Here is a 12,054-nt window from a genome sequence, read left to right as displayed (position 1 = left end):
AAAGACTTCCCTGGACACATTTACCCGCCCACACTTCAGCTGGTGCACACCTGAGTGACCAGATTTTGACTTCTTTTAATCAAGCTCTTACGAACATCTCAAACATAGGGTTTTTTTAAATCAATGTTTTCTTTCCATCAGGCTAAAGATCTGAGACAAGAATTGCTGAATCCTATAACACATGTGTGTTTAATTTTAAAAGAAAGTGTCAAACCGACATCTATGACTATCATTTTGCTTTTCCTCTAGACACGTATGAGTGTGTCAGTGACCCCATATCTTTGTGACCACTTGTCCTTATGGTTCCTTAGCCTGATGTTATAGAATGGTGTGAAAGAATGTCTCATTGCAGGAGCTTTAATGGAGTTTGAGCCTCATCCTCCCCCTTCCACTTGCTCCTGGGCTCACTCCCTGCTTCTTCCATGAAATGTACCTGAGTGTCTTCATTCCGCACACCTGCTGTGGCCTTGGCAATTACCAACACAGGGTCTGGATGAAGGTGCAGAGAGTAACAAAGCCCACGGGCTCCACCCTCCCCCAGCTGTCTCAGTCACTGCTCTGTTGCAGTGGAGGACACCATGGCCACGACACCTTGTAATAGAAAGCATTGCATTGGGGGCTTCCTTCCAGTTTCAGAGGATGAGTCCAGGGCCACCTTCCTGGCGGGCAGCAGGCAGCAGGCAGCAGGCAGCAGGCAGCAGGCACAGCTCTGGAGCAGTGGCTGAGAGTTTATACCCTGATCCACCAGCAGGAGGCAGACAGTTAGCCTGGACCTAGTGTGGGCTTCTGAGACGTCAAACCCCAACTCCAGGGACACACCTCCCCCAACAAGGCCACGCCTCCTAATCTTTTCTAAAGTCTTCCAACTGGGAAGCAAACAATCAAACACATGAGTCTCTAGGGGCCATTCTCATTAAACCAGCACACCAGCTAAGCTGGGAAAATCTTGTTCAAGAAGAGGCAGCAGGAAGCCTGGGACACCTGAAGAAGCCAGTTCCTTCCTCCTGAAAAAGGAGACGCTAAAGACTTCTTAGCCCCACAGCTAATCAGTGCCTTTGGTCAAGGTGCTTAATGTAGGGAAATCAGCTTCCAGTTACAACTGGGACCACAGACTGGACAAGAGTGCCTTAGAGCCCCTACACCATGCAAACAACAGGAATCTTTAATAGGAAAAGACATGGCTGTGTCATGCTAGGAAAAACAGAAAAGCATCAAGGAGGAAGCTGGTCCATAGATTATTGGTCTGAAAAACCAAAGCAAAAGCAAATTATGGAGGTGGAGTGAATAGGGGATGCGACTTAAGAGGTCCATGTACATCCTAAGATCCCTGTAATGGTCACATTCTGAACTCTCTCAATCTGTGACACTCCATACTATAAAAGCCACTCCAGTGTAAGGAGGTCTGAGCAGCAGCAGACCTGAGTATTAAGGGAAAGAACAAAGGGAACATTTCTTTCCTCTGTGCGTGTGTGTAGCTGCTACAGAACTCTGAATAATAGTGAAAATAATACATTCATGCCGCCAAGTGTCTCTGAGGATGTCTCTTTGTTGGCCAGAGATGTGAACAGACACCACTAAAAGGGGCAGGAGTACTCTTCCTGGTCTCATGGTGGTGCATGGGGGAGGGGGGGAAAGAAGCTGCTGCCTTAGCGAGTCAGTAGATGCACACAACTTTAATCCCAGCTCTCGGGGCTGGGGGCGGGCAGAGTCAGGAAGAATTCTCTGACTTGAGGCCAGCCTGGTCTACAGAGCTGATTCCAGGACAGCCAAGGCTGTGTGGAGAACCTCTGCCTGGAAAAACAAAACAAAACTGTGGTAGCCCACATGTGGCTCAGTTTCCATCTGGAGTCGTGACTGACTTAAAGAAGTCATTTGAGTTCAAGCGTCCCTGCTCTGCTTTTTCCAGTAACCTTGAGGACTGTGAGTAACATCTGTGTTAACCCATAGAAAGAGTATTTTTGCCCAGATGAAAGAGCACATTTTTCTGTTAAGATTTGGGCTGGGGTATGCCAGCCAGGGGCACTCCTCATTAGAGACTAGAAGCTGCTTAGCTGCACGAGAGTGCACCTGCGTGAGCTTCCTCCCTAGGACAGTGCGGGGAGGTGGTCAGCTGACTGGACTGCCCTAGTTCTGACTTTCACCTGTAATTAGTATACAAGCTGGCTGAGAAATAAACTCGGGGCTGTTTGGTATTAACCTTTGCTCCTCCCAGTCTAACCTATGCTTTCTGTCTCCACTTCTCTTAATCTAATATTTCTTTAGCCTCAGCGCCCCCTCCTAGGTATCCCCAGCTGATTCCTACCAGGTTGCCACACAAAACAAAAAAAAGGGAAGGGAGGGAGAGAGGGAAGGAAGAAAAGGAAAAAGAAAGGAAAGGGAGGGAGGAAGGAAGGAAAGAACTCCTACCTCCACAACCCACAGTTGAACCCAGACACCCCGGATTCCCTTCCCCATGTATCCCAGTGAAATGAGGTGAGAAACAGCAGTGTGGTGGCAGCTGCCTGGGCATCTCTCCACCCACAGGCCTGGACTCAGCCAGCCCCACGAGGAACACACACAGGCCAGGTTAGAGGAAGCCCTGTCATTGTGAAAGGCACCACACTTGATGTTCACACCTTCCTTGGAATTCCCTCTGCCAAGCCACCTGTAGGACCACTGTGCTTTTGATCCCGAGAGGTTCCTGAACCATGGAGTAGTGGGACAGATGGGACCTCCTATCCAGCCATGTAAGATTTGGAGCCCAAAGGACTTCAGGCCCCGAGGTGAGAATGTGCTCTGAGCTCTGAGCCAGAATGAGGGGCTTCCCTCATCTCAACCTAATAGAAGTTTTCTGTCTGGGATGTGCAGTCGACTGTGCATTTTCAGATACATGACTAAAGGCTTCTAACAGAACAACTTTGCCAGTCTCCTGTATCAGAGATCAGTTCCTGTAGGGAGAGTGAAGATCTTTTGCTGTCTGTCAAGGGTGTGAGGTGGGGGAGGTACGGAGGCACAGGCTTGTCTAGCAGAATGCATCCCTGTCCCTGGCACCCTGACTGATGGCTTCTCCATGTGTGGGAGTGTCTTCCTGTTTTCCACAAACTCTCCTGAACAATAGTATCTCTTCTCTATGTTCCCTGTGATTGGCTTTCATTTATTTCAGCTCGTAGACCTCTCTTTATTAGTGTTGTACTTAACCATTTCACACCCACCAATTTAAAGTGTCTTGTATTTTGTCTTTCTTGATGATGCCAAATTGTCTTCTATGCCTTTTGCTTCCCCAAAGCATTTTCTCTGTTATTTCAGAGGGTGTGTTCTGTGTTCCTTGACCCCGGAACCTGTACAGCCCTCTACCTATGACCAAATTATTCCCTTTGTTCACCACTTTTGCCAGGGGGAAGATTCCTTCTGTCATTCACACTCAGAGCTCCTGCATCTGCCTGTCTTCCCTATGACATCTTGAATATGTCCCTACTCACAGAAGCCCCCTGTCTGTCTGTGTCATCTTGAGTGTGTCCCTACTCACAGAAGCCCTCTGTCTCTCCTGTGACATCTTGAGTGTGTCCCTACTCACAGAAGTCCTCTGTCTCTCCTGTTACAGCTTTCTATCCATGTGTGAGGACAGGACTCCTGGTGTCCCAGAAAAGCTTCAGAATCCACACTGTGCCTTTCTAGAAGATCAGAGAGAAAATGGAAACAGCAGAGGTAACTTTGCCCTGCCTCCTGGACATTGGTTCCTGTTGCTTCTGACTATTCAGTTGTCCAGCAATGAGAACTTTGCCCCTCCACACCAAGGTCCCTCCTACTTCCTTTGGGTTTAAATTTCTGCCTGGAGAAGACCCACAGATTCTGTCTGCTTCCTGTTCGTCAAACGTGGTCGTCCTACATAGCAGCACCGACTCAGGCCTGAGAGCTGATCATGTCACTGAACCAGCTTCATAGATGGCTGAACGCTGTGGTCTTTGGGCTCCTGTTCCTCCTCCTCCGTGTGCAGGGTGAGGCTCACTAAGCTGCCAATGGGAAATGATTAGAGTCAGAGCTGCCACAGTCTGCATGTCAGAGGCTGAACTTCTGAGAGAAAAGGTGGGGGAAGGACGGGTGATGGAAATGATATATAAAACTGTGGAAAACTTGGGCCTCCCAATCCCCTGGTCAAAGTCCACAGATTTTGTGGGCCCACTAGCACACAGAGGGCCAGAGGTGTTTAATATCACTCCGTAGTGAGGAGGCAGTTCAGTGTCAGGAGCTCTGGAGAGATCTAGACAATTCAAGGAAAAGGGAGCAGAAGGCATTTTCCCCCCAGTGCCTGGCTACGGTGGCAGCTACTAGTGACCTTTGGATAAGAGTGACAATCATCACAAATACATTTGCCCAAATGCCTGAGATCATGTGACCCCTTTGGCCAGGAAAATGTTCTGACAACCTTCCAAGGGGTAATAGGAAAGATTTCAGGCCCTGAGGGATAGGGAAGCTCCTGCGCCCACACTCACTACACAGTTCACATCCCGTGTGCCCCGGTAACAGTGAGATGGGAACTTCCATAATCTGCTGGTAGCTGATTGCACAAAACTAACCCTGATGCCATCTCTCCACCCAGGTCAGGACTCCTCAGAGGCCAGCCCCATCAGAAACACACACACAGGCCAGGTCCGAGGCAGCCTTGTCCATGTGACTGACACCAAAGTTGGTGTCCACAGCTTCCTGGGAATTCCCTTTGCCAAGCCACCTGTAGGACCACTGCGCTTTGCACCCCCTGAGGCCCCTGAACCGTGGAGTGGTGTGAGAGATGGGACCTCACATCCAGTCATGTAAGTTCTGGACATCTGGCCCTGGGGTGAACATTTGCTCTGAGCTCTGAGTCATGCTGAAGTCTTTCCTCCATCTCAGCTCCATAACATTTCCCTCCCAGTGTGGGGAGTCCGCCATGCATTTTTCTAACACATATGCTAACGCTGAGTAGAACAACCTTGCCAGTCTCCTGCATCGGAGCTTAGCACCCATATGAGTTAGATGCATGTACGATAGAGAAGAACAAAGATAAAATTGTTCACAGATTCAAATTAAGACCAGTGTTCTCTGCCACAATGAGAGGGATTGCTAGGTATGATTTATGTGACCTATTAAGCAGAGGACACCCTGAATCCAGTACAATTTACTTCAAGTCATGAGGTGTACAGCAAGATGGATACTTGCTAACCCCGTCCTCATAGTCACTGTGACAACCTATAGGGCCAAGCAACATTGACCAAGGAACAAGAATATGTGACTAATTCGCTCTGAAGACAGCATAGGAACAAGATCTTCCTTGAGAGTCTGTACATGGGATGAAGGATTTCTCACTGCCCTGATTCCTCTAGTGCCTGTGGAGTGCAAAACTCCAATATTGCAATCTAAGTTTGTTTTCTGTTCCTGCAATAAATTAGCAACAAAAGCAACTTAGGAGAGAACGTTACTATTAACGGCTCCAGATCACAATCCATTACATGCTGGAATTCACAGTGAAGGCAAATTGAAGGGGCTGATCACATCCCATCCATAACCAGGAACAGAGAGTAGAAAATGCTTGCATGCGTGCTAATGTTCAGGTCATTTTTCCAGTGAATGTCACCACATAATAAATCATTCCATAAAGACACCTAGAAGTCTCTATATCCCAGACTCAGAAAGAATAACATCTAGTTCCTACCCAACTGGAGTACTCTCTTGCAATCTCACTCCATCCCATCTTTCAAGGGAATTGACCTGTGACCATTACCTCGGTGGGAAGAGACTTTAGAGAGATAATGTGTTAACAGGGCATCTTGGGGGAATAACAGCTGAGAAAAGATTCAGAATCACATTTGCTTTTGACCACCATATATTTCTTGGAATATCTGTCTACTATTTCTATCAGGTGTCTGCAAAACCTTGAGATGATGAATTCAGAGGGTCTGAAGGACATGAAACTGACCCTGCCTCCCATCTCTATGTCTGAGGACTGCCTGTATCTCAACATCTACACACCAGCTCTTGCCCATGAGGGCTCTAACCTGCCTGTGAGTGACAGGACATGGTCAGCTTGAGAGAGGGCATGGTTTTCAAGATGATTAGAAGGGACAGAAGCAACCTGAGCTCCACTGCAGAGTGAACTCTTATGAAAAGCCCTGTCCTATTTGGGCCAAAGACGACATTCTCGGTCACACTAAAAAGCTGGAACCTAGATATGGGACACAGGGCATTAGAGCGCTGAGCAATCAAAGGCTCTATCTCTTTTATAAAAAAGCTAGAGGACTCATTCTACAACCCAAGCCCCGTGGAACCACTGACCTCATCAAGCCTCAACCTTGAGGTCACCCATTTCTACTTTTGGATTATCTGTTCTACCAATGAGAGTTGATGATCCTTTCCATTTTGAATCTGAAGAGCTATCCATGGAGACACCCACCCCTCTTTGCTCCACTATTAGGAGTCTGAATAATGATTACATTAGTATATACATAGAGCCATTAATTTAAAGTGAATACATGGTGGGAATGGGGATTAGAAATGTCCTAATGGGGCTACTAGAGGACCCTGTCTATGACTGAGGCCCTGAAGTCCTGAGGATTTGCATGTATTTGTGTAGCTGCACAGCGGCACAGCAGGTGATATTCCAGTAAGTAATCCTGCAGAGCTTACACTGCCTAGCAGCTTCCTGGCATCTCTTTTGACTTAATCAGGTGATGGTGTGGATCCATGGTGGTGCACTGGTTGTAGGAATGGCTTCCATGTATGATGGCTCCACGCTGGCAGCCATTGAGGATGTGGTGGTGGTCACTATCCAGTACCGCTTGGGTGTCCTGGGATTCTTCAGGTGAGACTAGGGCTGGTTGGGTCAATGGTAGCTGAGAAGAACCTGGACATTCCTTTGATCCATGTCCCTTCCACTTCTCAGCACTGGAGACCAGCACGCCAGAGGCAACTGGGGCTACCTGGACCAAGTGGCTGCCCTGCGCTGGGTCCAGCAGAACATCGCCCACTTTGGAGGCAACCCTGACCTTGTCACTATCTTTGGCGAGTCAGCAGGAGGAACAAGTGTGTCTTCACATGTTGTGTCCCCCATGTCCAAAGGACTCTTCCACAGAGCCATCATGCAGAGTGGAGTGACCCTGCTTCCTGACCTTATCTCTGACACCCATGAGAGGGTCTACACTGTGAGTGTCCTCAACCACCATAGACTGAGTCTACCCTCTCAGCCTTCATCTTCTGGAACTCTATTATCCTGTTCAGTGGGGGAAAATAAGGACCTGGGAAATAGTTTCTTTCCAGTAATTTCTCAGAAACTCAGGGGTTAGCGTCTACTTCCATCTACTTCATACAGGGTGAGTATGTTATCTGACCAGCAACCTGCTCGTAGCAGCTTCCTTCATTGACAAAATAAACATGCACTTGGGAGATGGTCTAGTGGGTTTTTTAAGTGCTTGGAGAGCAAGCTCGAGTACCTAAGTTCAAATTCCCATAACTCACAAAGGACTGGACCTGGTAACATGTGCCTGCAGTTCCAATATTCCTGTGGTCGGGTGGGAACCAGAGACTAGGGAATCTATGGATGTTCACATAGCAGCTCAGCTAGTGTAGGAGCAGAAGAAGAATGTACCCTGTCTGAAAGAAAGGTGCGGGTGTCTTTGAAGAAAGGGAACTTTGTTCTCTAACATTCACATACAAATGCTGGCACATTTATTCTTCTCTTATACACAGAACACAGACAGATGGGTGGAAAAATAAAACTACTCTAAACGAAAAGAACAAATATACAGGCTGGAAGGGGACCGCTTAGTACCTGTCACCTTTGACAAAGGGAATGAACTTATACTTATTCCGATCAACACACAACACACAGTAAGCGTGAGGATTAGATGCAATCTCATCTAGTTGGAATTGAGAAAGCTCTTTCCCTTCTTTATTTCGTCTACAGATGGTGGCAAATCTGTCTGGATGTGAGACCACGGACTCAGAGGGTCTGGTGCGCTGTCTGAGAGGCAAGAGTGAAGCAGAGATTCTGGTCATTAATAAGGTTTGTATAATTGTGTGTCTGGAAGGATCTGGTCACTCTTTGTGTTTTTTTTACTTCTGTGTACAATATGGACACCAAGACATACTGTTCTAGATGTAAATTCTCTTCCAGAGTGAACAGAGTACCCTGAAACTAGTGAGAATGAGAAAATAGTGGTGGCAGCTCAGTGGATCAGCATATGTATTTCATTGACCTTCAGCATTGATTTTAATGCCCCTTAGGTCTTCAAGATCATCCCTGCTGTGGTAGATGGGGTTTTCCTACCCAGGCATCCCCGAGAGTTGTTGGATTCTGTGGGTTTTCGCCCTGCTCCCAGCATCATTGGTGTCAACAGTGATGAGTATGGTTTGATCATTCCCATGGTGAGTCTCAGTTTCAATTCTTTGGGAGCCTGGAGACGCTTATACTAAGCAGTGGAAACTCAGTACATCTTTAATGCTTTAATCCAAGCCCATCAGATCTCACACTTATCAGTGTCTTCTGCCTCCCAGGTCATGGGCTCTGCTAAGACAATAAAGGAAATAACTAGAGAGAACCTGCAGGATGTTCTGAAGAATACAGCAGAACAAATGGTGAGATACCTCTGGTCCTGTCCAAATAGAGAGGTCCCTCCTATCCCTTCTCAGAGAGATTCCCATTAATAAAGGTCAGTGTAGGTGTTAGGGTTATAGTTAGGGTTCCTATTGTGAAGAGACACCATGACCATACAATCTCTTATAAAGGAAAACATTTTACTTGGGGGAGGGGTCACAGTTTCTGGAGTTTAGTCCACTATCTTCATGGTGTGACATAGCAGTGTGCAAGCAGACATGATGCTATAGAAGGAACAGAGATTCCTACATCTTGAATCCCAGGCAACAGCAAGTGATCTGAACCACTGGGTGAGACTGAATCATATATGAAACCTCAAAGCCTACTCCCACAGTGACACACTTTCTCTAACAAGGCTATACCTGCTCTAACAAAGCCACACCTCCTAATAGTGTCACTACTTGTGGGGCTAATTACTTTCAAACCACTATGGTATACATGTGTGATTCTGTGTGGCATGACCTCAGAGCATGAAGCTTTTTACTTTATAACCTACCTCATCTCAGGCTCTATTCTCCCCATACCTAACCAACAACATGCCTAACTAACCTCATTTTCCCGGCTCTTCTTGTTGTAGATGCTGCCTCCTGAGTGTAGTGACCTGCTAATGGAAGAGTACATGGGGGACACTAAGGATCCCCAAGCTCTCCAAATACAGTATATGGAGATGATGGGAGACTTCATGTTTGTGATCCCTGCACTCCAAGTAGCACATTTTCACCGTGAGTACATCTGTAACAAGGATTAGGGGAACAGTTCAGAGATGTGGATCATGGGTGGCCATGTAGTATCCAGGTCTCATGTCTAGTTAAAGAGAGTGCCGTCTGGGTACAGAAAAGAAAATGAGCTGATAATCTATTGACTTGACATAACCATCCAGCTGGAAAGGCCATGAGCACTGTTTTGCCTTAATTTTTTCTACAGCTAGAGCTCCAGCCTAGAACTTTCTCTCCCCTTTAACATTTATGATTCTAGGTAACTTTGTATTAAGGTATATCATCAGAAAATATGTATTAGAGGAGCTCCAGGTAAGGGGCTACTAAGTCACCTTTCGTACCTGCCTCTAGGTTCCCATGCCCCTGTCTACTTCTATGAGTTCCAACATCAACCCAGTTTTGCAAAGGATGTCAGGCCACCCCATGTGAAAGCTGACCACGGTGATGAGGTTCTTTTTGTCTTTGGGGCCTTCTCCTTTGGCATGAAACGTGAGTCTTCTTTATTTTCCTTAAAGTAAATGAGGTCACAGATGACTCCCTGGGGTTTACTGAGCTCTCAGTCCTTTTGAGGAAACCTAGGCTCTGGGAGAGAATAAAATCATGTGTGCACCATATCATAGCCTAAAAATTAACCAGGATTAGAATCTTGACCCATCCCAGTCTAGCCTGTGATGGAGAGGATAGCACACTGGGACAGGAATTCCATGAGAGGCACGCATGGATCAGGGATACTGTATGGTGAAGAAGGGAGGTAACAAAGCCAATAGTTTGTGGTCAGACAGCAGCTGGAATTGAGAGTGTGAAGCATGAGCTGGCAGTTGTGTGAGGTGTCATGGACTTCAACATCTTTTTCCTCATGACTCCAGGAGACCTCACTGAGGAGGAAAAGCTACTGAACAGGAGGATTATGAAGTACTGGGCCAACTTTGCAAGACATGGGTGAGAACACAGCTCTCTCGCAACCTTTCACATGTGGGACCCTATCTAGGGCTCCCTTTTATGCGGTGATCTTTTTAGCAAGCATGGATCTTCCATCAAATGATAGAGTGGGTTTTTTTTTGTTTTTTTGGTTTTTTTCCCAATAGCATGTTTATATGGATTCTTTGTAGCTATCAGACACTGGTCATCTTACAGTACCCTGGCAGGTAGGCCATAGTGCTATGGAATTCTTCTTTAGATCTTGTCTCTTAGAGAGAGACATAAAATAGTTCAGGTTCTCTTCCCTCATGTGGAGCAGAAAACTCATTTGTTTCCTGGTACAGGGATAGAACTGTTTCTATCCCTGTGTCAGGAAACATGCCACATCAGACCCCTTAACGTTCCACGGCCCTGACCCAAATCAGGGGATCAGTCTTTAAATCAGAGTAACCTCACTCTTCCATGCTGGTTGGCATATCCATAGGAACCCCAATAGTGAGGATCTACCCTACTGGCCCATGTTGGACCATGATGAGCAATACCTGCAGCTGGACATCCAGCCTGCTGTGGGCCGAGCCCTGAAGGCCAGAAAGCTGCAGTTCTGGACCCAGACTCTGCCCCAGAAGATCCAAGAGCTACAGGGGGCCTGGGACAAGCAAACAGAGCTCTAGCTCCCTGTGTGAGGAATGGTATGTGGGGTTGCCTGCTGATGGGGTCACCTTGAGGTTCCCAAAATGTATTGAGTAACCTGGGTTGAGTCTAACACTCACATAACCTCTGTACTTGTCTATTCTTCTATATTTGTCATGAATCTTCTGCATGTGACTCTATCCAGTTGGGTCATCTTTGGTTAGGCCCACTCAATGAATGCTCCCATAACGATGTGGATGTGTGAGCCCCAAAGTGCCCATTTCTTTTCACACTCCACAGGGACGAGGTCCCTTCCGGTCTTCCTCTCATCCTCACTGTCCTCTTCTCTAAGACCAAAACAGTCTTTAAGTGAAGCAGAAATGTTGGAAAATGTTGATATGGATTCTTAGGAGTACCCATATCATATGTGTAGGAAGTGAAGGCCTACCAGACCAAAGGGAGCCAATCTGGAGTCTGCCTGGAGTTGCCAAAGGTCCTGTCTGTGCCTAGCCAATAAGGAGCTACTAAACAGTGTTTCCTGAGTGCCTAGCAACAGGTGCTATCAGAGGTCCTGACCGTGCCTAGCCAATGAGAGTTGAGCACGAGATATCAACTGTCAAGGGATCAGAATGCCTGGTGCTGGGAAGGTATTTATGTTGTTCCCTGTTGTTAAATAAATGAGTCTGCCTTCTACCTGACTCCCTGTGTCTGTGTTCATTGACGTCACACCTTTCCACCCCCCACCGCCCCAGGACCCAGCAACATCTGATGCCCAGAACAATGACTTCTAACCAGTTTTGAGCTCTCCTGGTCAGAGTCCTTGTTTCTTTGTCATTGTAATTTTTTTTCTTTTTTTTTAAAGTAAATTTTATTAAATTATAAAAGTTTCCATTTCCGCCCCTCTTCCCAACCCCCTCCCACTCCCCCCACTCCCTCTCCTCCTCCCTCTTCGACCCTTAGGGCAGCCAGGGTTTCCTGCCCTGTGGGAAGTTCAAGTTCCTCCCCCATCCCTCCAGGTCCAGTAGGTGAGTGTCCAAACTGACTTGATCCCCAAAATCCAGTATATGTAGAGGAAACAGGTCCCAGTGTCATAGTCAATGGCTTTTCAGAAAGACTTCAGGCCAGCCACATTCAGAGAATCCGGTCAAATTCCGAGAATCTGGTAAGATCACTTCCTCGTTCAGTCCC

The 12,054-nt window shown here is 47.0% G+C and overlaps 1 protein-coding gene across 1 annotated transcript; it reads left to right on the top strand.

The window, feature by feature from the left end:
* Positions 1-3,784: 3,784 nt before the first annotated feature.
* On the top strand, positions 3,785-11,564 carry LOC125402425 (acylcarnitine hydrolase-like). The gene is made up of 13 exons (XM_048437181.3): positions 3,785-3,974; positions 4,577-4,787; positions 5,873-6,014; positions 6,678-6,811; positions 6,893-7,151; positions 7,913-8,011; positions 8,233-8,373; positions 8,503-8,583; positions 9,180-9,324; positions 9,670-9,807; positions 10,185-10,257; positions 10,721-10,925; positions 11,300-11,564. Exons 1-12 carry the CDS (start codon positions 3,899-3,901, stop codon positions 10,905-10,907), a joined length of 1,686 nt encoding a protein of 561 aa, XP_048293138.3. The 5' UTR covers positions 3,785-3,898; the 3' UTR covers positions 10,908-10,925; positions 11,300-11,564.
* Positions 11,565-12,054: the final 490 nt, after the last annotated feature.

Source organism: Myodes glareolus, chromosome 22 (genome assembly GCF_982192425.1).
Source record: "Myodes glareolus chromosome 22, mMyoGla1.1, whole genome shotgun sequence".
In the NCBI taxonomy this organism is placed as follows: Eukaryota; Metazoa; Chordata; class Mammalia; order Rodentia; family Cricetidae; genus Myodes; species Myodes glareolus.
This window is presented reverse-complemented; position numbering and strand designations above follow the sequence as displayed.